A 27,641-nucleotide genomic window follows, 5' to 3' on the forward strand; every position below is an offset into this window, starting at 1 on the left:
AACTGGGACTACTTGGCCTGTAACAGTTTTTAAGCAAGGGAAGGAAATGGATATGGAAGAAGGAACATCAAGGCAGAAGAAATGAAATGACAAATTTGATCATGATGCAAAGCAAAAGATCATGGTAATGGGGCAAGTAAAGGAGCAAAAGATGGTCTACAGGAGGTTTAAAAGAGGAAAGAAAAATCGTCACCTAAGCTGCCATCCAAAAAACAAAAATAAAATAAAATTGAGGTCCGAAATTGTTGAACTTGTGTTGAGTCCAGAAGGCTGTTAAGTGACTAATCAAAATATGTCACTTCTGAGCTTACATTGACCTTCGCTGGAACAGTATAGAAGGCCATGAACCTAAAGATTGGTGTAGGGTGGAGAGTTACAATGGAAGACAGCTGGATGCCTGGGATCACACTTGTGGACTGAATGCAAAATGGTCACCCAATTTATATTTGTTGGCTCAGTGTAGAAGAGATTGCATTGTGAGCACGAATACAGTATTGTAAACTGAAAGAAATTGCTACGTCATCTGGAAGGAGTGTTTGAGACTGCGCAGTGAGGTCATTGAGGTTTGGCCTGAGGATGGTCTGCTGCAGGATTTTCAATGGAATGGTCTGCAATAGCAAGCTGGAATTTTGAATGCTTTTGAAACCTTTTGGAATACTAGCACCTGATCACTAGGGCTCATATAATAATAATCGCTTATTGTCACAAGTAGGCTTCAATGAAGTTACTGTGAAAAGCCCCTAGTCGCCACATTCCGGCGCCTGTTCGGGGAGGCCGGTACGGGAATTGAACCCGCGATGTTCTGCATTGCAAGCCAGCTATTTAGCCCACTGTGCTAAACCAGACCACTGTGCTAAATCATGCTAATTTGATGTGGTTTGAGTTCAGTATATTGACCTCCAGTCTGTTTGGTGTCAGGCTGCTACTTTTGAGAAGTTATACAAAAGGGAGTTTTGGCATCAATCAGCTCCTGAGGTTCTGAGCCTAGTAGAAGAGATCCTGTCATGACTGAGCATTACAGTTACTCGTGCCGTTTTTTCACAAGGATCCTGTTCTCAGCACCATACAGAAACTTTGCCTGGAAGTCAACCTTCTTTCCTCTCCTCTTCACATTCCAATAATGTATTGCCTTCCTCTGGCGTATCTTCTGTAGTTGAGCCCAAATACTTTTGATTAGATGCATTAATGGAATTCAAACGCCATTCAGTCTCAATAAAAAGTAAAAAATACAGAAATCTAAAATAAAAACAGAAAATGCTGGAAATACTCAGCAGGTCAGGTAGGCTCTGTGGAGAGAAACATTTCAGGCCGTGGATCTGTCATCAAAACAGCTGTTTAATCCATTCTGATAAAAGGTTATCAGTCTGAAATGCTTCTTTCTCCACAGATGGAACTGATTTAGAAGTAGTAACAGATCCGGTCTGGGAGTATTCAGAAGCAGTTGTGGAAGGCCTTCTTTTGTAAAATATTTGCTCTGCGCACCGAAATATGAAGAATTATCCCTCCCACAAGATCATCTCCGATTAATTTGAAGGCAACTCCAAGTGTTTGTTGTCACTGGGGAAGCAGGATGTGCCATATATTCCAAAGCATTGCCAACTAACAATCACAGGAATTATAGTGAGGTAATGATGTAGAACCAGAGCCTTGCAACACCGAAGGAGGGCATTTAGCCTATGTTGGCGCTTTCAAAGAGCCATTTAATTTTGTTCCACATGTCTGCTTTTCCCCCGTAGCCCTTTAAATTCATTCTCCACGTACATGCTCAGTTGTCTTTTGAAAGATGCAATGAAATCTGATCCATCACACTTAAATGGGATATCTTAACAACCCTCCACCTGAAAATTATCTCCATTCCCACTCCGTTCTTGCTATCATACTGGCAAACCACCTCTGTTCTCTCTCCGAGGCCTTGTCATCCTTCCTAAAGTGTGGTGCCCAGAACTCTATACGTATTCAAATACCACCTATTCTGTAAGCATACATTTTTAAGTATTACATTCCAGAAGTGAAAGGCATATTGCTAGTTGTCTGTTTAATATTGTAGCCTATTCTATGGGAATGAGGTGACCTCAATTTATGGTATTTAATCAAGTTAATTTATCACACTGATTGCTGTGGGAACTAAATCATGCAAAGAGATTCTTATCCAATTCCTGTTCGGTGGGATTTGTTTTCACCTGTGGTTGCTGGTAAACAAGCAGGACTTTGGTTTTGCTTGGATTATTTTCAAACTCATCATATATTCAGAGTGACTGACGAGTAAGTTCACATTAGCATGTGTTGAGGGCACTTAGTTCTTTATGGTCAAAATACAACAAATATCTGGCATACAGTAGGTTGCTTTTCTTTCACAGCAGCTTTGTAGACATTGCTTGGCTTTAGTGGTGATGTGAACCCATTGAGTGGGCCAAGTATCAATTGTGATTAGAAAAGTCCATACACGTCTGAAGGAATTGCAGAAAAGCCTATTTCTGAAGCTTGCCTTGGTAAGCAAACAAGCTCATTCCGGAGTCAGGTCTGGGTTTGGACAGTTACATGGCACTCTTTGCTTCACATCAAGAGCACTATTTTGCTTTAGTCCGTTAAAACAAAACATTTTTTAGATAGCTGCAGTTTTACTAAGGGAATTCACAAATATCCTTAAATGATGCATTTTGGAATTAAGTTTGTACACTGTTATTCCTCACCTCATGAGCTCTCTATCTCAGTTGGGAAAGGAAATATGGTGAGAGCTGATGGAGAAAGACTTAGGCCATAAGACATAGGAGCAGAATTAGGTCATTTGGCCCATCGAGTCTGCTCCGCCATTCAATCATGGTTGATATTTTCTCATCTCCATTCCCCTGCTTTCTCCCCTAAACCCCTGATCCCCTTGGGCATGTAGCATGGTTTCAGGATGACTCAAAACACTTTTCAGCCAGTCTAGTACGTCATGAATTGTAGTCCCTGATGTAAAGTTGCCTTGTTCCACACACTTGCCTGTTACCTATAAGTGGAGATCCAGAAGCAGTTCATGCTATCAGGAGATAATTGTAACCAACAGGGAAGAGGAAGCTGAGCAGCAAAAAAAGAAACTGAGGGCAGCACAGTTGCTTCACAGCTCCATGGTCCCAGGTTCGATTCCCGGCTTGTGTCACTGTCTGTGTGGAGTCTGCACGTTCTCTCCGTGTGTGCGTAGGTTTCTCCTGGGTGCTCCGGTTTCCTCCCACAGTTCAAAGATGTGCAGGTTAGGTGGATTGGCCATTCTAAATTGCCCTTGGTGTCCAAAAAGGTTAGTTGGGGTTACTGGGTTATGGGGCTAAAGGGGATCAGGTGGAAGGGTGGGGCTTAAATAGGGTGCTCTTTCCAAGGGCCAGTGCAGACTCGATGGGCTGAAGGCCTCCTGCACTGTAAATCCTATGAAATTCTATGAAATAGCGAGAGAAGGAAAACTTGGCCTCACTCTCCAACGATGTGACTATCATAGTGAGCACTTGTGACGAATCTTCAATATCTCTTTACTGAGAGAAAAGCAAGGGAATGCTATTAATTGATAAGTCTCTGGTAACATGTCAATGGACCTCAAACTTGACCCCAATGCATCGAGGTACTTACTGGTGAAGCAGCAGCCACAGCCTGAAGTGATTCATGTGCAATGTGGACAGGTCCATGTCTTTTTAAAATAAATTTAGAGTACCCAATTATTTTTTCCCAATTAAGAGGCATTTTAGCATGGACAATCCACCTACTCTGCACATCTTTGGATTGTGGGGGCAACCCACGCAAACACTGGGAGAATGTGCGAACTCCACACGGACAGTGACCCAGAGCTGGGATCGAACCTGGGACCTCGGTGCCGTGAGGCAGCAGTGCTAACCACTGTACCACCATGCTGACCTGACAGGTCCATGGTTGGGAGCAATGTTCTTTTTTATAATTTTTTTGGGTCCATGTGCGGAATGAATGTTGGGTGTACCCAAATCAATGCGATATGTGGATGTGTGTCACCAGTAGAAACCAGAAACCTATAAACTTGTTTTTTTTAAAATCCTTTCATGTTGCATTCAAATAGCTGCTCCATATCTATTCACACCTCATCTGGAGAGATTTTTCGTTTGTTTTACCATGCCCATTATCACTCTTCTTGGCTTTTTCACCACAAAATCTTTTGTTATTTGAGCTCTCCCGCTTTCCACCCTACCGCAGACCTTTCCTTTTATTCTTCCTGTCACATCCCCAATTCAACAGGCTTATTAACGTTTGCGTTTCGACCTTTTGTCTGTTCTGGTTAAACGTCATTGATCTGAAAAGTAAATGCTGTTGGTCTCCACAGATGCTGCCTGACCTGCTGAGTATTACTAGCATTTTAAATTTTTATTACTACTTAGCTCATCTATTGAAGGGTTTTAATGATACAAGTGCTCCCAGAAACTCAGTCTATATAAAAGAAAGAAAGTGCTTTCACTACATCAGAACGTTCAAAGGTATTTTACAGACACTGACCTACAGCCATGCCATGTTTAGCACTTCTGTTAAATGAAAACATGCTGAAACATCACTTCCCCAAAAGCAAACATATAATAAGGGTGGATTGATTTCCTGATCTGTAATTTTCACATTCAAAACCTATTGGCTGCCTTGAACTTAACTGGCCCAAAACTCCTCTTATTAATGTAACGTGTTGGTTACAGTTCCGTAGGTCTGAAGAAGTCTTCATCGTCATATGTGGATTAATCCAATGTGTCAGGCCCTTTATAGTACAATTTAAAATTTATGAACTCTTAATAACTTAAATCCCCTGTTTGCCACCACTTGTCTCCAGCTCACTGCCTCTCCCAACTTGCCATTTCCCTCCAGAGCCCTCTTTCTCATTGACCTTCCTGTTTGCTGCCTGTTCCAACTCGCAGCTTCCGTTCCAGCCCTTCCACGTGCCACCTTTCCTGAGCATAGCTGATTCTGTAAACCCTTGTGTTCCAATCTGCACTGGATCATTACCTGTCAATGCAAACAGCCGTGTCTCTGCTGGGTTAATGTTAATCAGACCCGAAATCGCACCTCGGAATAAATACCTCCGACCACTTACCAGTCATGCCAAGACAAGCTCCTCAAATGATGGCTCCTTTTCTCCACCACCTCTCGCTTCCAGAGTGCTCTCTCTTTCTGCACTGTCATTGGGTGAACTGCTGGCCTTTCACTTGTTGCCAGATGGCCTGGCTGGCCACATTGATCAGGATCAAGCACCAATGGCAATCTAGCATGGCACTTGATAGATTGTTGCACAGCTGTACAGAGGGAACTTGGATTGGGAGGAACCAAGATGCTGAATACCTGCCTGAAGGAGACTTGGCGCGAGACCATACCCATCGGAAATGGGTCGACAGAAACATGATGCTTAGATTTTATTTATTCACTCAAGGGATATGGGTTTCGTTGGCTAGGTCAGCATTCATTGCCCATCCCTAGTTGCCATTGAGAAGATGGCTGTGAGCTGCTTTCTTGAACCTTTGCAGTTCATGTGGTGTAGTTACTCCCACAATGCTGTTAGGGAGGAAGTTCCAGGATTTTGACCCAGTGACAGTGTAGGAACAGTAATATATTTCCAAGTTATGAATGAGAGACCACACAGAAGGGGGCTACGTCTATCCTAAGAGGTTGTGGCTGAGGTTTACTCCCTCAACAAGAACCACAGCCAAACAGATGCTAGAGCCAAACACTGCCAGTGACATTGAAACTCACCATGGCCCTTAATTTGTTTTACTAACTGTTCATTCCAAGGTGCTGAAGTCAATCTATGTCAGCGGTACATGAGTGCATCCTTGCCGTGACCGGTGCCCATTTCACCAGGGTGGCCCAGTTCATCCCTTTTGAAGCCCACATAATATCTCAGACGCTGAGGGCAACAGGCTTTTTCTCCATAACTGACTTTCACCAGCAGGTTACAGTCCAGCAGGTTTGTTTCGAATCACTAGCTTGTGATTCGAAACAAACCTGTTGGACTTTAACCTGGTATTGTAAGACTTCTTACTGTGCTCACCCCAATCCAATGCCGGCATCTCCACATAATGATTTTCACCAGGTGCATGTTGCCGTAAGGTTCCCATACAGAATGCAGACCGTTGCATCAACTGAAACATCTACCACCTTGAATGTGCAGCCACTTTGTGACCACTGCAAGATGTTCCTGTATGTCAGCGCCTGTTCGCAGGTAGTTGTCACAAATCTTTATTTCATGGGAAATAGAGCCGAGAATGTTCCAACCATTCCCAGGGTGCATGGATTTATACTCTGGTATAAAGGATATCTCCAAAGGAGGTGGCTGCCCATGCACATACGGCAAGTATGTACTTTCCAGTGTAATGGATTGATTGCAGCATGCTATATGTTCCATAACTTGGCACAGCAAAGGAGTCTGGAACTGGAGCCAGAGGAGGGTGAATGAGATGGCCTTTCCCTGGATGAGGAGCACCTGGGGGAGAATGAGGAGGAAGGCCCATGAGAGGAGCCCAGAGACCAGGTGAATACTGTTGAGGTCCATGCAGGCCACCATTGTGGCCAGAGACATGCTCACGATGGTTTACATGAGGGTTACCATACAAAAATGTGAAGCAAGACCCGGAAGGCAGAGTGTGAATTTTCGTTTCCCTTCAGTCCGGATGAAATGATCAATCGAACACCAAGTTACTTCAACAAACGTACGTTTATTCACGGCCGGGACTTGAGCACTGTACATCAGAAGTGTCTGCAGTAGCAAGTCGAAGTTAATACTGCAGACAATTACTTATATAATTAAATGACAATGTTTCCTTCCTAAGGACAGCCCCTTTAGAGGAGGCCTGAGAATTACAGCAGTCTGTGGCTCTCAGATAAAGTATAGTTATCTGTAGAATTAGAAACGATTCCCAAGGCCGTGTTTTGTTACTGCAATTGTCTAGCGCAAAAACATAAGCAATAACAAAATGCCTTGAAATTCCATTAGACTAAAAACTCTGTTTGACATTTCATTTTCCCATCAAGCTCTATTCTAGCTCCAGAGTAAAAACTCTGTTTGACATTCTATAGCTTGAGCCATATTCTCAAGAGAAGGGAGTTGCACATGCAAAGATCGGGCATTGGAAACACTATGCACGTGACTACCTGTTAGGCTCGAAGAATAGCAACTGGATGCTGCGCTCAGGTGACAAAGTCAGACATTTGACAGCATATAAACTGCAACATTTCGTACCTGTTTTGGAAATAGTTTTAACTTTTCACACATACAAAGGTTATTGTTTCAATGTGTACATGTTTTGTATGTTGTGAATTACCACACTTGCCTCAATGCCACAATGATCTAATTTGTGCTCAACCTTATGCAATTTCATCCGCGCTTTGGCACTCCTATGTGGTGTTCTTAATGTTACCCCTGAGGAGGTGGAGGTAGGCTGCTGTAGCTACATGACTGTGAGGATCGTGGTGGTCAGCCTTGTCATACAGGTATCCATTAGAGTCCATTTTGCGACTGCACTGCTTGCATTTCTTTAGAGGCATCTGCCCAAGTTTGGACCTAGCAAGCAGATGGTACACCTGACAGGGGGTTCAAAGAATCTCAGGAGGGTATGGTTCCCTCAAAGTATGGATACACCACCCATCTGTTCACATTGCTCAGCTCTTGCTTGATCTGCTGTCCTGATGGCTGGGCGGCGTAGGCAGCTGGGTCGTTGATCTCATCACTGATCTGCCAGATAGTCTTTTCCAGGGACTTTAGCTCCTCTCCCATTACACTTACAGAGAGCTAGTGCCACTGCACTGAAGTCTTGCACCTCTTGCATGCGCTCCACTTGATGCCTTATGGGGCTGACCATGATGTTGGTCACTCTCTCATTGTTACTGGTCATGCGTTCTACTACCTGAGATATGTTTGAGGTCATGACCACCATGGATGTCTCCATTTCTAGTGTGTCAACTTGCAATGCCATGGGGAACTCCGCCAGATGGCTACTTATCTTCCCACTTTGGGTGCAAATACTCTGTCCCAAATGGAGACTCTAGCTCATGGGCTGCAGGGCACCCCTGCAACAATCCTTTTACTCAGTGGGTAACTGCACAGGAACCTCTGCCCCTGTTGACACTTCCTCCTCCACATTGGTGCTGTGCTCTTCACTCAGTGACTATTTATACCTTTTGGAGTGTTTGTCTCTGTACTTGGGCCTGAAAATTTGGACAGTGGTAATTGTATATCTTCAGACGTGTGCCTCATCTTCATGTCAGGGGCCTGATTCCCCTCTTCGGGGGCGGGGGGGACCGCAGCCATAGGAGAGGACAGAGGCAATCATGAGATGAAGTCATGCACCGCATTACTGATGAGCATAATGTGCCCTATGAAACCAGACACCCATACTGCATGCAGTGAGGCCAGGCTGCACGCCTAATTGGGGCACCTTTCTCACCTTACCATAGCACAAAGTCACTGAAGTGCTTAAGCATTGGACTGAGTTCCAGTGATGTTGTCCCGCAGTGCTCCCCGCCCCTGCTATCTTCACCCCAAACTGTCTTGGGGCTGTTTAGCACAGGGCTAATTCGCTGGCTTTGAAAGCAGACCAAGGCAGGCCAGCAGCACGGTTCGATTCCCGTACCAGCCTCCCCGAACAGGCTCCGGAATGTGGCGACTAGGGGCTTTTCACAGTAACTTCATTTGAAGCCTACTTGTGACAATAAGCAATTTTCATTTCTTGATTGTATGTGAGACAACTTGGCTTAAGGGTCATATCCTACATTACCAATGTAGTGAAGACCTGAGGTATTTGAAGAGCATTGTGGCTGCTTTGGCAGTACTTCTGGGCGTAAACATGGAAGCACTTGTTGTGCAACCTCCTCTGAATGAATTGAGATTGGTGTTGTAAGTGTGAGGGCCCGGGTTGGAGCGAGAAGTGCAGCAGGTGAATTGTGTTGCTGAGCTGTGAGAGCTGCTGCATGGTGTTTGCTTAAAATTCAGTGGCTTTCAGGAGTGAGTAGCAAAAGACTGGTGAAACAACAGCGTGATTGGAGGGTAGGTGTGGCAACATTGGCTTTGAACAGCAATAGCTTTTTAAGTCAAGAAGATGGCGCCGGAACTAGGCGACTCTCTGCGAGCTCTCCCCAACAGATCCACTTTTTACTTAACTTGTACTCGTTCTAATCTTTTCCCCTGTACTTAATGATCTGTTGAGCTGCTCGCAGAAAAATACTTTTCACTGTATCTCAGTACACGTGACAATAAACAAATCCAATCCAGGCTGTTGGTTACGCAAATGATATGCAGTTAATGGACCAAGTCTCTCAGGACAATGTTTCAGCCGTCAATTACATCAACAATTGAAAGGTTAAGAGATATTCACTAATGACCACTCCAACGTTCATGTGGGGACATCATTGAAAGAATGCAGCAAACTGCTCTTAGGACTGGCAGTACCTGCCTCGGTGCCTGATCTCTTCCGGATCCAAGCCCGAGTCTGATTGTTACTCAAACTGCACCAGAAACCCATCCCTCCAGGAACAAAATTTGGTGCATTTGGTCCCATCTCTGCATGAAAATGTCTTTTTGACCTATTATTACGAGTATTATTCTGAATGTACTCTTCAATTATCTTAGCTATTTACTTAATGAAGTGTGCTGCTGTTGAGTTTTACTTACCAGTATCAAGACTCTGAAGGTATCTTGTCATCACGCTTAATTATTTCAGTGCGATTTGTGAAGCACCTGTGCCACTTTTTTCTACACTTGTTTACCTATCATAGAATTATAGAATCCCGAAAGTGCTGAAGAAGGGCATTCAACCCATTGAGTCTGCACTGACCCTTCGAGAGACCACCCTACCTAGGCCCAATCCCCCGCCCTATTCATGCAACCCTACCCTAAGGGGCAATTTAGCATGGCCAAGCCACCTAGCCTACACATCTTTGGACTGTGGGAGGAAACCGGAGCACCCGGAGGAAACCCACGCAGACACTGGGAGAAAGTGCAAGACAGTTGCCCGAGATCGGAATCGAATCAGGGTCCCTAGCACGGTGAGTCAGCTGTACTAACTACTGTGCCACTATTCCGCCTGTCATTGCTCTGTCCACTTGCATATTTTACCCAACTCGTTTTGCAAATTCTAAGCTGTTTTCTCTGGTTCTTTTGCCCTTATTAGTTTGCTTTATTTTGTCAATTGGATTAACACCCTATTGACTGCTTCCTTTGCTTCTCCTTGGCAAAACCCCTGGGAGAAATACCTGATAGTTTTTATCCCAGGCCAACCTCCTATTCTTTCCTGTAAATTCCCCACAATGATTACAGCTTTGAGTTAAGTTAACAGCCTTTCTTTGGAACTTTGCCAAATGTCTTTTGAAAGTCTTGGGACATTTTGTAAAGTCTTGGGAAGAGGCCTCATGATGGTGAAGCCCAGCACGAGCAGTATAGACACGGCTGTGAAATATTTGCAATCATCTTCAGCCAAAATTGCTGACTCATCCATTCATCTTGGCTTCTACATGAGGCATCATCATGGAAGCTAATTTAGTTAACTCCAGGAAGAAAAGGTTGAGTGCAGTGGAAACAGCAAAGGATATGGCCATCAAACCATTTCCACTGTAGACGTTAAACTCCTGAACTAGCCATATCTAGCTGTTCCAGTATATTTACATCTTGCAACCCAATAAAATAAAAAATAATCTAACTATGTCCTGCCACAAATAAGCAATCCAATCTGACCGATGAATGCCTCATTAGTCTGCTGTCAGTCATCAGTGAAGTGATGGAAGGTGTTGTCGACATTATTGTTAAATGATTTACTCACACATCTTCTGCTCACTGCTTGTTGTGGCTTCTACCAGAACACCTCAGCACCAGAATGCGGTACAGCCTTGGTCCAAGCATGGACAAATTTGGTGTGGAGGTGATTGCCCTTGATTGTCAAGGCAGCTTTTGAAGGAGTGTGGCATGAAGGTGTCTTCGAAAAATTCAAATCCATCGGCATTGGAAACATCCTCCACTGCTGGAGTCATACCAAACACAAAGAAGGATGCTTGTGGTTGTAAGAGGTCAATCATCTCAGGCCAGAACTTTGCTGCAGGAGTTCTTTAGGGCAATGCCCGTGGCTCAGGCATCTAAAGCTGTTTTGCCAATGACCTTCCTCCACGAATGAGGTTCGAAGTGGGGATTTTTAATGATAGCACAGTGTTCAGTTCCATTTGGAACAGACAATCAAGCAGTCTGTGCCCACATGCAGCAAGGCCGGGATAACATTCCGGTTTAGGCTGATGTATGATGTGACTACTTACCACTTAAACTGCAATTAACACTGCAATGAAGTTACTGTGAAAGGTCCCTCGTCGCCACATTCCAGCACCTGTTCGGGTACACTGAGGGAGAATTCAGAATGTCCATATTACCTAACAGTCCCGATATGGCAGCCTTTGGCCCATTGGGCAGCACGGTAGCCCAGTGAGTAGCACTGTTGCTTCACAGCTCCAGGGTCCCAGGTTCAATTCCCGGCTTGGGTCATTATCTGTGAGGAGTTTGCACGTTCTCCCAATGTCTGCGTGGATTTCCTCCGGGTGCTCCGGTTTCCTCCCACAAGTCCTGAAAGACGTGCTGTTAGGTGAATTGGACATTCTGAATTCCCCTTCTGTGTACCCGAACAGGCGCCGGAGTGTGGCGACGAGGAGATTTTTGCAGTAACTTCATTGCAGTGTCAATGCAAGCCTACTTGTGACAATAAAAAGATTATTATTAATAATAAAATATTCACTCCCAAATAATAAGTACATCTACAAAATGTACTCCAGCAACCCAACAAGGCTTTGACAGTATTTCGCAAGCCTGTCACAACTACCATTTAGAAGGGCAAGGCTCGCAGTACATGAGAACAACTCGTAAGCAAGTTCCTTTCCAAGTCACAAACTTGGAAATACCTCATCATTCCATCATTGGGTCAAAATCCTAGAACGCCAATAGCACTATAGGAGCACCTTCATCCCACAGACTTGACCACCGCCATGTTCTCCAAGACTATAAGGAACGGGTAATAAATGCTGGCCTTGCCATTGATACCCACAACCCATGAATGGACTGAAAAAGAAATTATTACTTTCCTAAAAGTATTCCTCCTTCTGTTTTAGGTTGTTTACCCAAAGTCAGATGATCAGCGAGCTAGATTACAGGAAGCCTGTAAGGATATCCTTCTGTTCAAAAATCTCGACCAGGTAAGTTACCATAATTTATCATGCTGATATTGGTGTTTTATAATGATCTGAGCTCTGAATAAATCTCAGCCATTTATCTATGAAATTTTGAGAGTATTTGATATATCTTAATGTGTTTCACTACCACAAACTGTGTGGAGACCAGTAGCTGAGATAACTGAGCTTGTCTCAAGTCTTGGCTACTGAAGCATTCTCCCCAAATGGAAAATACAAATCTTGACCATGTTGGATATAATTTAAGGCACATCAGTGATGAAGTAAGAGGATTTGGTTGCATTCCACATTGGGTTGCTAGTTTCTCAGCGCTCGCTGTTCAGTGGCAGATGAAGGGACCAGGTATAATGTGCCCAGATTTGCTGACAATATAAACACGTTTAGGAGAAGTTGTGAGGAGAACGCAAAGAGGCTGTAAAGGGATATGGATTGGTTAAGTGATTGAGCAAGATGACGACAGATGGTGTGTAATGTGAGGAAGTGTGAAATTATCCACATTGGTCGGAGGAATGGAAATGCAGAATTTTTTTTTTTAGAAAGAGAGAGCCCACGAAATGTTGCTATTCAGAGGGCTTTGGGGCATCACAATCTTTGTTGTCCAGCCCTAGTTGCCTGTCAGCTGGTTCTGAACCTTCTGGAACTTTTGCAATGCCCACTCATGACTTATGCTGGAAAGTGCGTACGTATGGATATCTGGTGATCTGGATCAGCTTGTGATACCCACTCCACTCTGGTCAACTAGCCTGTCAACACTTAATGTCCTCATATTTCACCAGAATTCAGTACTATATTTATCATCAGCAATGTTTGTTATCTGAAAAAGTTCCTTGTGACTTCCGGTTGCGGCAGGGATGAGCTAGCTGCACGTTTCGGCGGCTCCAGCTCCGACGGAACTTCGGGCTCTTTTAAGAGCCCCAACGGGGACTTTGCCGGCCGAAAAACCCGGTGCGAGGCGCGAGGGAAGGGAGTCCCCCCCGAACGACGGAGGGAAAAACCGGCTGCAGCCCGAAGAATCTTCAACCACAAGGTCAGAGGGAGTGGAGAACAAAATGGCGGCGGAGAAATCGCAGGTGACGTGGGGGCCTGAGCAGGACGAGGTTGTGAGACGGTTCGTGGACCTGCTGAAGAAGGAGGTAATGACCCCGTTGATACAGGCAATTGAGGGGCTTAAGGAGACTTTAAAGACCCAGGAGACTGAAATTCGCGTGGTGGAGCAGAAGGTGTCAGGTATTGAGGACGAGGTCCTGGGCCTGGCGGTTAAGACTCAGACGCCCGAGGCACTTCATAAAAAGTGTGCTGACAGGATTGAGGCCCTTGAAAATGGAGCGCGAAGGAAGAACCTTAGGATACTAGGTCTCCCGGAGGGTGTGGAAGGAGTGGACTGTGGAGCGTACGCAAGTAAGATGCTGAGCTCACTGATGGGTGCTGAGGCCCCTGCGGGCCCCATGGAGGTGGAGTGGGCAAATCGGATCCCGGTGAGAAGACCAAAAGCGGGAGAACCACCGAGGGCGATAATCGTGCGATTCTACCGCCTTAAGGACAGAGAAGAGGTCCTGAGATGGGCTAAAAAGGTGCGGAGTAGCAGATGGGAGAATGCTGTGGTAAGGATCTACCAGGATTGGAGTGCGGAGGTGGCGAGAAGGAGGGCGAGCTTCAACCGAGCCAAAGAGGTTTTGCACAAAAGGAAGGTGAAGTTTGGGATGCTGCAGCCGGCAAGACTATGGGTCACGCATCAGGAGAGACACTATTATTTCGAGACGGCGGAGGAAGCATGGTCCTTCATCAATGAAGAGAAACTGGACCGGAACTGAGGGACTGATGCTGCAGGGAACTGTTATTGTTGTTATTATTGTTTTTGTTAATGGGATGGTGAAAGTTAATCGAGAAGTAAACAGGGAAGGGGGGGACACTGGGGAAATGTGGGCGCCGGTGAGGGGGGAGAGGCGGGACATAGTCGGAGAATGGGGAAGGAGAGGGGGAGGGGAAAGGGAGCTGCGCCATAAGAGGCGGGTCAGGTAAAGGGATGTTCCCGCGCCAGAAAGAATAAGGCGGGAAAACAGGCGCAAGGCGGATGGGAGTTCCCTCACACCGGGGGGGGTCGAGGAGCGAGCAGGAGTAGCCGGGGTCAGTTGAAGTCAGCTGACTTACGGCAGTGATATGGGGGGAGCAATCAAGCTGGATAGGGATCTAGCGGGGGGGGGGGGGGGGGGGGGACGACAACTGGGTTGCTGCTGCGGAAATCCAAAAGGAAATGGCTAAAGAGTGGGTGGTCGGGGGCGGAATGCGACGCTGGGGGAGGGAGCGGGAGCGCGGAGGCGGGATATGGGACTGGCCTAGAGAAGGTAATGGCTAGTCGACATGGGAGGGGGGCAGGTAGCCCCCCAGTGAGGCTGATCACGTGGAACGTGAGAGGCCTGAATGGACCGATAAAAAGGGTCCGAGCGCTCGCGCATTTGAAAGGACTAAGGGCAGACGTGGTTATGCTCCAAGAGCCGCACCTAAAGGTGGCGGACCAAGTTAGGCTAAGGAAAGGATGGGTGGGACAGGTGTTCCACTCAGGACTGGACGCAAAGAACAGAGGGGTGGCCATTTTAATGGGGAAACGGGTAGCATTTGAAGCAAAGACCATCGTAGCAGATAGTGGAGGTAGATATGTAATGGTGAGTGGTAGGCTGGAGGGAATGGAGGTCGTGTTGGCTAATGTGTATGCCCCAAATTGGGACGATGCGGGGTTCATGAGACGGATGCTGGGGCGTATTCCGGACCTGGAGGCAGGAAATTTGATTTTAGGAGGGGACTTCAATACGGTGCTGGACCCGGGGCTAGATAGATCCAGCTCAAGGACTGGAAGAAGGCCGGCAGCGGCCAAGGTACTTAAGGGGTTTATGGACCAAATGGGGGGAGTGGATTCATGGTGATTTCTTAGACCCAGGGCTAGGGAGTATTCCTTCTTCTCCCACGTCCATAAAGTGTACTCCTGGATAGATTTTTTTGTTTTAGGAAGGTTGTTGATCTCTAGGGTGGAAGAAGCTGAATACTCAGCCATAGCGGTTTCGGATCATGCCCCACATTGGGTGGACCTGGAAGTAGGAGAGGACAGGGAGCAGAGAACACTCTGGCGATTAGATGTGGGACTGATGGCGGATGAGGGAGTGTGTGCAAGAGTGAGGGGGTGTATCGAGAGATACCTGGAGGTCAATGACAACGGCGAGGTCCCTGTGGGAGTGGTCTGGGAAGCACTAAAAGCGGTGGTCAGAGGAGAGCTGATTTCTATTGGGGCCCACAAAAGGAAAACAGAGGCCAAGGAAAGGGATAGATTACTGGGGGAGATTTTAAGGGTGGACAGGGAATTTGCAGAGACCCCGGAGGAGGAGCTGTACAGGGAGAGGAGACGACTCCAGACCGAGTTTGACCTTCTGACCACCAGAAAGGCGGAGGTACTGTGGAGGAAGGCACAGGGGAGGAGGTATGAATATGGGGAAAAGGCTAGTCGCCTGTTGGCGCACCAACTGCGAAAGAGGGCAGCAGCGAGGGAGATAGGAGGAATTAGGGATGAAAGGGGAGACACGGTGCGAAGGGCAGGAAAGATAAATGAGGTGTTTAAGACCTTTTATGAAGAACTGTATAGGCCTCAGCCCCCAGAGGGAGAGGAGAGGATGCGGCAGTTCCTGGACCAATTGAGGTTCCCGAAAGTGGAGGAGCAGGCGGTGGCAGGCCTGGGGGCGCCGATTGAGGTGGACGAGGTTATTAAGGGACTGGGAAGCATGCAAGCAGGGAAAGCCCCGGGGCCGGACGGGTTCCCGGTGGAATTCTACAGAAAATATGTGGACTTGTTGGCCCCGTTGTTGGCGAGGACGTTCAATGAGGCCAGGGAAGGGGGGACACTACGCCCGACAATGTCGGAGGCGACGATATCGCTAATTTTGAATAGGGACAAAGATCCGATGCAGTGTGGGTCCTATAGACCTATTTCACTATTGAACGTGGACGCCAAATTGCTAGCAAAGATGCTGGCATCGAGGATAGAGGACTGTGTCCCAGTGGTGGTGCACGAAGACCAGACAGGGTTCGTAAAAGGGAGACAATTGAATGTTAACGTGCGACGGCTATTAGGGGTGATAATGATGCCCTCAGTGGAGGGGGAGGCAGAGATAGTGGCGGCAATGGACGCAGAGAAGGCATTTGATAGGGTGGAGTGGGAGTATTTATGGGAAGTGTTAAGGAGGTTTGGGTTTGGGAACGGGTTTATTCGCTGGGTTGGACTACTTTATGGGGCACCAACGGCAAGCGTAGTTACAGGTCGACATAGATCGGAGTATTTCCGATTATATAGGGGAACAAGACAGGGATGCCCGCTGTCTCCATTGTTGTTTGCGTTGGCAATTGAACCTCTGGCCATGGCGTTGAGAGACTCCAGGAAATGGAGAGGGGTGACTAGAGAGGGAGAAGAACACCGAGTCTCGTTATACGCGGATGACCTATTGTTATACGTGTCGGACCCAGCGGGGGGGATGATAGAGGTTATGCAAATCTTGAGGAGGTTCGGGGAATTTTCGGGGTATAGGTTAAACATGGGGAAGAGTGAATTATATGTGATACGTCCAGGGGACCAGAGTAGAGAGATAGAAGGCTTACCGCTAAGGAAAGTGGAAAGAAACTTCCGATACTTGGGGATTCAGATCGCTAGGAGCTGGGGAACCTTGCACAGACTTAATCTGACACGGCTGGTAGAACAAATGGAGGAGGACTTTAAGAGGTGGGACATGCAGCCTTTATCGCTGGCGGGCAGGGTGCAAGCAATTAAGATGATGGTCCTCCCGAGGTTCTTATTTGTATTTCAATGTCTCGCTATTTTAATCACCAGGACCTTTTTTAACAAAATAGATAGGAGCATTACGAGCTTTGTGTGGGCAGGGAAAGTTCCGAGAGTAAGGAGGGGGTTCCTTCAGCGCAGTAGGGACAGAGGAGGACTGGCACTACCGAACTTGGGAGATTATTATTGGGCTGCCAATGTGGCAATGATACGTAGATGGATGATGGAGGGTGAGGGAGCGGCGTGGAAAAGGCTGGAGAGAAGGTCCTGTAAAGGGATGAGTCTAGAGGCGCTGGTGACGGCGCCGCTACCGTTCTCACCGAAAAAGTACACCACGAACCCGGTGGTGGCGGCAACACTGAACATATGGGGACAGTGGAGGCGACAGAGAGGGGTGCGGGGAGCCCTGGTGGCGTCCCCTATCAGGAACAACCATAGGTTCGCCCCAGGAAGAATGGATGGAGGATTTCAGAGCTGGTACCAGTTGGGAATTAGGAAGGTGGGAGATTTATTCATAGATGGGACTTTTGCGAGCTTGGGAGCACTGGAGGAAAAGTATAAGTTACCCCGGGGGAATTTCTTGAGATATATGCAGGTGAGGGCGTTTACTGGACAACCGGTGAGGGAATTTCCGCGGCTCCCGACACGGGATACAGGACAAGGTGCTTTCAGGGGTGTGGGTCGGAGAGGGCAAGGTGTCCGAGATTTATAGAGAGATGAGGGAAGAGGGGGAGGAGTCAGTGGGCGAACTAAAAAGAAAGTGGGAAGAAGAATTAGGGGAGGAGATAGAGGAGGGTATGTGGGCTGATGCCCTAAGCAGGGTAAATTCCTCTTCCTCATGCGCCAGGCTTAGCCTGATTCAATTTAAGGTGCTACATAGAGCACACATAACGGGGGCAAGATTGAGCAGGTTCTTTGGAGTGGAGGATAAATGTGGGAGGTGTGGCGGGAGCCCGGCAAACCACGCACATATGTTTTGGGCGTGCCCGGCACTGGAAGGGTATTGGAAGGGAGTGACGGGAGTGATTTCGCAGGTGGTGAAGGCCCGGGTCAAACCAGGCTGGGGGTTAGCTCTATTTGGAGTTGCGGAAGAGCCGGGAGTGCAGTAGGCGAAAGAGGCCGATGTCGTGGCCTTTGCGTCCCTCGTAGCCCGGCGCAGGATCCTACTCATGTGGAAGGAGGCGAAACCCCCCGGACTGGAGGCCTGGGTAAACGATATGGCGGGGTTTATTAAACTGGAGCAGATAAAGTTTGCCCTGAGAGGATCGGCTCAAGGGTTCACCAGGCGGTGGCAGCCATTTCTCGACTACCTAGGGGAACGTTAGAGGGAAGACAGATGACCAGCAGCAGCAACCCGGGGGGGGGGGGGGGGGGGTGTGTGTGGAGGAGGCTTAGTTGAGTATAGGTCAATAGAGTATGAGGTTTTGTTACTTGTATATTATTATTATTATTATTATTATTGTTGTTAAAAAGTTAAAACATTTCTGTTTTCGTTATTGTTATCGTTTCGTTTGTTTTGTAAGCGGGAAAAATGTTGCTCAGGGAAAAAAAATTTCAATAAAATATATTTTTTTTTAAAAAGAAAAAGTTCCTTGTATTGCATCAATAGTTTTCAATACAAGTGGAAATAATATTGTATAAATTATGCAGAACAAAACTAAAAGCTATATTTTAAGTTTTGAAACTAAAATAATGTTTGTGATTTGGTTATTGGAGAGAAAATGCGATAGAGTATCTGAGAAAGGAACATTCCTTCCCCTCCATGGTTATAAACAATTAATTATACACTAACATCTCTAGTCCTGAATGCTTGCCACCAAGATACTTCTGAATCTCATAATTTTCTGAAGTATAGGGTAATATTAGAATGTCTAACCATAAGTGTAAACTTGTACCTGAGGCAAAAGCCAGTATCAAAACATGAGAAAGCACAGGGAGAAGTTGTTTTATTTATCCAAATATTATATCTTCCATGTTTCCAAAGTACTTCATTGTACTAAAATGCCAATTGGCATGTCCTCCAGCTTTCTGCTATAATAGGAGGAAAACATAAAGGAGTATAGGTTGGAGACTCCACTGCTGAATGCATCCTACCAAATCTTACTCACCAGGGACCACAGACCAAGAGATCTTTTAACTTTTATGGTCTTTACTGAATTAGAAAGCTGTAGTTCTGCCAGATGGTGTTGGGGACATATGCCAACTGCCGCCACCTAATCACATGAAGTAGTTTTGCCTCTATCAACTAAAGTCACCACTGCCATAGTTTCTGGGCAACTAAATTCATCAAAGCAGCATGAGGTGACCTTTGCCATGTTAAAAGGATAGCTGATCGTCATGTCATGAAGAAGGGCACAACTGTTCCCAGGAGAGTGCCCCATTTGGACCAGATAGATGACAAAAACACCAGACAACTAAGTGGAAAAATTTAGCCGTACCCTCCTGATGGAATCTGGGAGAGTAAGCAGTTAAATGCCCATTAGATACGTACCATCAGAACCCGACTACACTGGGAAAATGCAAGGTCACAGTTGAACTGCAGGTCACTGTGGTGCAAGCAGTGAGTCCGAGAGTTGTAGGGTCTGCTGAAAAATATTCCAGACAACTGATGTTTTGGGATTTTGGAGTTCTGGACTTGAGAACTTAGTGTATTGGAATGTAACTTCAAGTTTTCTCTTACCTTAGTTGGTATTCCCATTGAACTTGTCTAGTGCTCCTATTGGTAGCTAAGCACCATACCAGTAAACTTGCATGAAACCACAGGAAATGGATGTGGGAGGGTGCACCTGGGGTTCATTGTGGTGGTAGTAAGGATTTTGTCTGGTTAAGCTGGTGGTGTTGGTGAGCTCTCTTTGGCTGTCACTAAGTCCAAATAAAATTATGCCCTCACATAATCTAAGTCCCATATAAAATTATGCCCTCACATAATATCAGTAGGAGGAAGCACCTGAAACTAATGCTATTCCATAAAAAGGGGCATGATCGCCAATAAACACAAACTGTTGGAATATTATAAAGAGTGCCAGAAAAGTCCAGCATTCGCTTCTGAGACTGAAAAGGAATACATCTGCTGAAATTGCATGATGTGTTTGGTTGGGAAAATGAGACCCCACTGTCTTTCAAGCTGATTGACTACTTAATGTAATCATGTTGATTATTCAGAAGACATAGTTTGTGATCTTGGTTATGAATGAATAAGATCAGACTTCTCGTTTGTGTTTCAAGTTAGTCGCAAAATGCTGGCATTAAATTGTGCTTACTTTCCGGAAGAAAAGCAATATCTAGTAATTACTAACACGAGGCATAATATTTTGTGTGTGTCATTTTGCTATGTCTAGGAGTTTCTGGCTGATTAATAATTAACTTATGCGGTCACTGTCTGTGCGGAGTCTGCACGTTCTCCCTGTGTGTGCCTGGGTTTCCTCCGGGTACTCCGGTTTCCTCCCACAGTCCAAAGATGTGCAGGTTAGGTGGATTGGCCATGCTAAAATTGCCCTTAGTGTCCAAATTGCCCTTCGTGTTGGTTGGGGTTACTGGGTTATGGGGAAAGGGTGGAAGTGTGGGCTTGGGTCGGGTGCTCTTTGCAAGAGCCGGTGCAGACTCGATGTGCCAAATGGCCTCCTTCTGCACTGTAAATTCTATGGTCTATGTCAACCCTTGTGTTGTGAAATACATTCCAACCACGATTATAATGCCAAAGATTTCCAACAGGAAATCACAGTATCTTTGTGGAGAACCAGATAAAAAAACTAAATCAATTGTCTATTTTAGAGATGATTAATTGTCTCTGTGCACATTGAGATCATTTATTCAACTTGGAATATGAATGTAATTTAAATAAATGTTTTAACGTGCTGCCAATTTGATGTTGAATTACCTGTTTGAAGTTTCAACTGTATGACTGTGTGGGGTTTGCATTTTCTTCCCCCGTCTGTATGGGTTTCCTCTGGGTTCTCCAGTTTCCTCCACAGATGTGCAGGTTAGGTGTAATTGGCCATGGGAAATTGCCCATTCGTGTCCACTGATATGTAGGTTCGGTGAGGTTACTGGGATAGGGTAGGGGAATGGGTCTAGGTAGGGTGCACTTTCAGAGGGTCGGTACAGACTGGATGGACCGAATGACCTCCTGGTAGCTTTGAGGCCATTGTTTGGAAAACAAAGGTAGTTTTAAGGGAGTTATATTTATATGGGTAAACATTAGAAATAAGGTATAATTTTAGGTGGGACCTGTAATTCGATTCATGCTGGACAAAGGTGTTTGTAAGTGTGGCAGTTGATTAAGTTCCAATTGGGTTTCTATTGTGCATAGATGGCTATGGCACAAAGAGTAAATTTTTTAAAAAGCCAAGAGAAGAGTAAATAGAAGGAAGGCATTGCTTAGCAATCGGTGGCTGGATATCAGGATGTGTGTAAAAGTAGTCAAGACAAAGAAATCCGAAAATTAGGTTGGTTTAAAGCATGGAGTGGATTCGCTGGTAGAACTGGAGTGGAAGTTCTATTCGCAGAAGTCTTTTGGAAAATGTGGACTGGATTTTAGAATGTAAACTGCTAACAGAAAGCATGATTATGAGAGACGGTTTGAAAGCATGTTTTGGGAGTGGAGTTTGACAACTATCATATGAGAATGATCTGGGGGGATTCTGAGGAAGAAATCACAGACACTAACTTGATTTCAGAGTGGAGTATTCAGTTGGCCACTGCCAATTGGTGTGCCTTAAAAAAGGGACTTTGTGTGTCTCTTAGACCATTGTAGCTGTAAATGTACTGTGTCATCAGTGTTAATCCCAAACCTGTGCGTAATTTTTAACCCAAGGGGGGAGTAAAAGAATATTGTATTATGAACTCTTTTATGTTTAATGAAAATCGAAGCATCGGGTCCTGTGACTCTGTTCCTCCACGTTTGATAAAAATTAGTAAAAGTTACAGTCTTTTGCGCAATGATATAGATTGATCATGGGCAAGAGTGAGGTTTTTCCAGTGAACCCTCCAGGGAAGAGAGCTCATCTGGAGAGGCTACCATTTTGGCTGGCCAGGACTAGTTTTGGGTACCTGGGAAAATGGGTGGCTCATGATTGGGCATCATTACACAAGTTAATCTGGTAGAGGGGGTGAATGCGAACTTGAAGTGACCTTCTGCTGTCCTTGGCGGGAAGGGTTCAGAAGGTCATGATGAATATTCTTTCATGGTTCTTGTTTGTGTTTCAATGACTTCCACTCTTTCTTCCTAAATCTTTTTTACGAAGGTCAATAAGTTAATTTTGACTTTTCTTTGGGCAAGTATGTTCGGAGGGCGTACCTGCAGAGGGATAGGCAGTCAGTGGGTTGGCATTACCTAATTTGACCTATTATTACTGGGCAACAAACATTGAGAGAGTGCAGGGCTGGGTTGAGGATTTGGGGGTGGATGGAGGAGGCTTCTTGTATAGGTTGGAGTTTGAGGGTGCTTGTTACTGCTTCTCTTCCGTTCTCCCCGGCCAGATATGCTGTGACCCCAGTGGTAACAGCTTCTCTGAGAATATGAGACAAATTTAGACAGCATTTTAATTTGGAGTACATGTCGCTACTAACGCCGATATGTAGGAACCAAAGGTGACTTCCGCTTGTGACCATGGAGTGATTGGTCACATAAAGGGCTGTTCTTGTTCAAAGTCACAGAAAAGGGCTCTTATTAGCCAGATCCGGGTGGAATTTTGATGAAAAGGCGTAGGTGAATGTTAGAGGAGTAGTTTACCCCTGGAATGGTATGTCTTCTGAACCGGCCCGGCAGAAAACAGTGAGAGGTTTGGCTGGAAAGTTGAAACAGTCTTGTGCTTCACAGACCGTTTCTTCCAGCATGCAGGCGGGGGAGGGGCAAGCTGTAAGGCCCCAGATACAGGAACTGATGACTTTTATCAAGGAGGAATTCCATAAACAGAGGAAAGAAATGCATGAGGGTCATGCAAAGGCCTTTGTAGAAGCTGTGGCACCCCAGAAGAGTACTTTGGAGCGGTTGGAGAGGTGTTTGGAGGTGCAGGGGTCACAGATTCGGGAGATTGAAGGAGTGATCTTGGACCACAGCGATCGTGTGGTGGCTCTGGAGGCGGAGGTGGGGCTGCTAGGAGAACTTTGTAAAACGCTGAGGGCAAAGCTGGAGGAGCAGGAGAATGCCTCTAGAAGGCAGAACCTGCGAATAGTGGGCCTGCCTGAAGGAGTGGAAGATGAGTGCCACGAGGTCCGTCTCAAGGATGCTGGTGTGACTGGTGGCAGAAGGGGTGCTAGATAAGACACCTGAAGTGGACCGAGCGCATAGGTCTCTGAGGCAAAAGCCTAGAGCTGGGGAGCCGCCGCGGGCGGTGATCGTGAGACTCCATAAATTTGTGGACAAAGAGAAAATTCTACGGTGGGTCAGGGAGAAGTGTAGCTGAGACGGGGAGGGAAATAACGTCCGGATTTATCAGGACATCGGAGCCGAGTTGGCAAAACTGCGGGCAGGTTTCAACAAGGCCAAGGCGGTGCTGTACCGGCAGCAGATCAGGTTTGGGGTGCTCTACCTGGCGAAATTATGGGTGACGCTCGGAGGCCGGGAGTATTATTTCGAGACCCTAGAAGCGGCCGAAGACTTTATTATGGAGTATAAACTGGGGGAGAACTGAGTGGACAATGTTTGTGAACTGGGGTGCTTGGGAACCGGGGTGCTGGCACTATGTAATGGTAGGGAGCATGTTTGAAGTGGGTGTAGGGATTGGGGGATTTTCGCCTTTTTTTGTGTGTGGGGGGGTGGGTTTCTGTTCAATGTTGAGATTGTAAGGCGTTGTAGGGGTGAAAAGTTTATGTGGGGATGGATGTTCCCATCCCCCCTCCTGTTTTATGGGACTGTTTGTGTTTAACATCTGTTTGTTTGCTTTTGGAGAAGGCTACCATAAGTTCAAGAGAAGTCCTTCTTTGGGTGTGGGAGGGTAAGGCCAGCAGGAGGCCTTCTTCTTTGAGCTGAGGGGGGGGGGAGAAGAGGGAAGAGGGGGGGGGGAGAAGAGGGAAGGGGCGGTCATCAGGATGTGCCTTTGGGCAGGGGCAGCCGCGGAAGCAGTTATGCTGGTGAACGGAAGTGAGGTGGTGGGGGAGAAGGCCAAGAGGGGTGGCCGGGGGAAGGAGGGAAAGGGGAATTGGGGGGTGGGGGGGGGAAGCTGTGGGGAGGGGGTTTCTGCGACGCGGCAGGGGGTGAGAGATGACATGGTCAAGGGCGAAGAAAGGAGCCATCTGGGATGGGCCAGGTACAGAGTGGAATTAAAGGGGCAGAAGTTAAGTGGGGAAGGTGATGGACGGTAGAGGGGATTGGAGGCGCAAGCCTCCGGTAAAGTTGGTAACGTGGAACGTCTGGGGACTGAATGGGCCGGTTAAAAGGTCACGGGTGTTCGCACCCCTCAGGAGCTTTAAAGCAGGGTTGTCTTTTTGCAGGAGACACACCTCTGTGTGAAGGACCAGGTTAGGTTAAGGAAGGGGTGGGTGGGGCTGGTTTTTGACTCTGGGTTTGATTTGAAATCGAGGGGTGTGGCGATTTTAATGAGCAAAAAAATGGGATTAGTGAGTGTGAAGGAGGTGAGGGATCCAGGTGGGAGATGTGTGATTGTGAGTGGGGTATTGGAAGGGGCACTGGTAGTGTTAGTAAATGTGTATGCCCCAAATTGGGATGATGTGGGTTTTATGAGGGGGATGCTGGCAGCAATCCCGGATTTGGCCACCGCTTCCCCCCCCCCCCCCCCCCCAATTCCCCTTTCCCCCCTTCCCCCGGCCACCCCTCTTGGCCTTCTCCCCCACCACCTCACTTCCGTTCACCAGCATAACTGCTTCCGCGGCTGCCCCTGCCCAAAGGCACATCCTGATCATGGGAGGTGATTTTAACTGTGTCCTGGAGCCGAGCGTGGAGAGATCGAGCCCCAGGTCGATGGGTAGTGTGCAAATGGCAAGGGAGCTGGGGGGGTTTATGGAGAGGATAGGTATGGTGGATCCATGGCGCTTTCAGAACCCAGGGGAAAGGGAGTATTCCTCCTTTTCACACGTCTATAAGGTGTATTCATTGATTTGAGTCGGGAGATTTTGGTTGGGGTGGAGGGGGCAGAGTATGCGCGGATAGTTATCTCGGACCATGCACCCCACTGGCTGGATATTTGGTTCAGAACGGGACGAGAGCAGAGGCCGGGGTGGAGGTTTGACTCGGCGTTGTTGGCGGATGGATGTTTTTGTGATAAGGTGCACTTAGCGATTAGGGATTATGTGGAGTTCAATCAGAATGGGGAGATGTCGGCGGGCATTTTTTGGGAAGCACTGAAGGCAGTGATCCGGGGAGAAATGATCACATTTAGGGTTCGTGCGAATAAGGAAAGGAGGGCGGGCCATGACAGTCTAGTGAGCGAGATAGTGGAGGTGGACAGAGAATATTCGAGGATGCCCACCGTGGAGGGATTGGCGAGGAGGAAAAAGTTGCAGAAGCAATTTGACAGGCTGACAATGGGGAGGGCGGTAGGGCAAGAGGGGTGCAATACGAGTATGGGGAGAAGGTGAGCCGCATGCTGGCGCACCAGCTGCGGAGGCGAGCTGTGTCCAGGGAAATATTGAAGTTCCGGACTGGGGCTGAGGATGTGGTGTCAGAGCCAGAGAAGATAAATGAGGCATTTAGAGAGTATTACCAGGGACTTTATGAGGCAGACCCAGGAAGAGAGGAGCGGGACATGGGGTGGTTTCTGGACGAGCTGGAATTTCCCCAGGTGGAGGAAGCAAAGAGGCAGGCGTTGGAGGAGCCCTTGGGGCTGAGGGAGGTGCTGGATAGTGTCAGGGGTATGAAGTCGGGGAAGGCCCCTGGGCAGGATTATGGGCCTGTTGGGGAGATTTGGAGGGTTCTTGGGATACAAACTGATTGTAGGGAAAAGTGAGGTATTCCCGGTGAATGAGCTGGCACAGCGGGCTAATTTTGAGGGGATGCCATTTACGGTAGCGAGAGATAGGTTTAGGTACTTGGGGATTCGGGTAGCGAAGGAATGGACGGAATGCTCCATAAGTGGAACTTAACGAAGCTGGGGGAGGAGGCCAGGGAGGATCTTAAGAGGTGGGATACACTGCACTTAACGTTGGTGGGGAGGGCCCAAGTGGTGAAAATGAAAATTCTGCCGAGGTTCTTGTTTATCTTTCAGGCTCTCCCGATCTTCATAGCAAAAGCCTTTTTTCGGAAAGTGGACACAATCATCTCTGACTTTGTATGGGCGGGGACGGTGCCGAGGTTGGGGAGGACCCTGCTACAGAGGCAGCAGGGCGAGTTGGCGTTGCCAAACTTGCTTCATTATTATTGGGCGGCGAATGTGAACAAGGTGCGGCGGAGGTGGGAAGGAGAAGGGGTAGAGTGAGTTAGGATGAAGGAAGAATCTTGTAAGGGGGCTCGTTTGAGGGCTCTGGTGATGGCAGCATTGCCAATGGCTCCGAGTAGGTATTCAGGGAGCCCAGTAGTGCAGTCCACGGTGAAGATATGGAATCAGCTGAGGAGGCATTTTAGGGTGGAAGGGATGCCGGTGCTAACGCTGCTGTGCGAGAATCATGGGTTTGAGACGAGGGGGGGGATGGATTGTGTACACAGGAGGTGGAGGGAAGTGGGGCTGGACAAGGTGAGGGATTTGTATTTGGAGGAAGGGTTCGCCAGTCTGGAGGAGCTAAGGGAGAGGGCAGAGCTGCCGAGGGGGTAGTGAGTTCAGGTATCTACAGGTTAGGGACTTTGCACGAAACGTCTGGAAGGGGTTCCCTAGATTGCCGGGATACACCCTGCTGGAGCGACTGCTGCTTCCGGATGTGGAAGGGGAGGCAAGAATTGGGGATATTTCTATAAGTGGCTGGGGGAGCGGGGAGGCAAGCGGGTGGTGAAGATCAAGGAGAAATGGGAAGCGGAGTTGGGAATGGAGATAAATTGGGGAGTATGGAGTGAGTATACCTGCGAAGGGAAAACGGGACCTCCTCTTGTGCAAGGATGAGCCTGATAGAGTTTAAGGTGGTGCACGGTGCATATGACTCGGGCGAGAATTAGTGGGTTCTTTCAGGGGGTAGCAGATGAGTGTGAGAGGTGTGGGCGGGGGCCAGCGAATCATGTGCACATGTTTTGGGGTTGTGAAAAATTGGGAAGATTCTGGGTGGGAGTGTTCGCGGTCTTCGCCAGGATAGTGGAGGGGGGAGTGGTCCCGGACCCTTTGGTGGCGATATTTGGGGTTTCAGAGAAGCTGGAGCTCATGGAGAGGAGGACGGCCGATGTCTTGGCCTTCGCCTCTTTGATTGCACAGCGACAAATTTTGCTGGAGTGGCAGTCGGCATGGCCACCGGGGGTAGTAGCATGGTTGGGTGACCTGTCTGACTTCCTGCGGTTAGAGAAGATAAAGTATGAGTTAAGGGGCTCAGCAGGGGAGTTTGAGAAAAGGTGGGGGATGTTTGTGACAGTGTATAAGGAGCTGTTCGTAGCAGGGGTTGCGGGGGTGGGTGATGGGGAGGAGGGGTGAAAATTACGCAAAATCTGCACAAACTGTATAGTTGATTGTTGGGAAGAATGTTTCCCAGGGTGTTTATTTGCTGTAACCTACTTTCGTACAAGTTTGACTGAAATGTGTTTTTTTTTTAAAAATGTTGGAACCATAGGTTTGTAGCTGGG

General features: G+C 47.3%; 1 protein-coding gene across 1 annotated transcript in view; it reads left to right on the top strand.

The window, feature by feature from the left end:
- The window catches only part of prkar2aa (protein kinase, cAMP-dependent, regulatory, type II, alpha A), a 352,482-nt gene that overhangs the window by 247,185 nt on the left and 77,656 nt on the right, over positions 1 to 27,641 (top strand). Inside the window, exon 4 of the mRNA XM_072473004.1 lies at positions 12,100 to 12,183. Coding sequence (XP_072329105.1) covers positions 12,100 to 12,183 — 84 coding nt within the window. The remainder of the gene's footprint in view (positions 1 to 12,099; positions 12,184 to 27,641) is intronic.

The sequence above is a fragment of the Scyliorhinus torazame genome, chromosome 13 (genome assembly GCF_047496885.1).
Source record: "Scyliorhinus torazame isolate Kashiwa2021f chromosome 13, sScyTor2.1, whole genome shotgun sequence".
In the NCBI taxonomy this organism is placed as follows: Eukaryota; Metazoa; Chordata; class Chondrichthyes; order Carcharhiniformes; family Scyliorhinidae; genus Scyliorhinus; species Scyliorhinus torazame.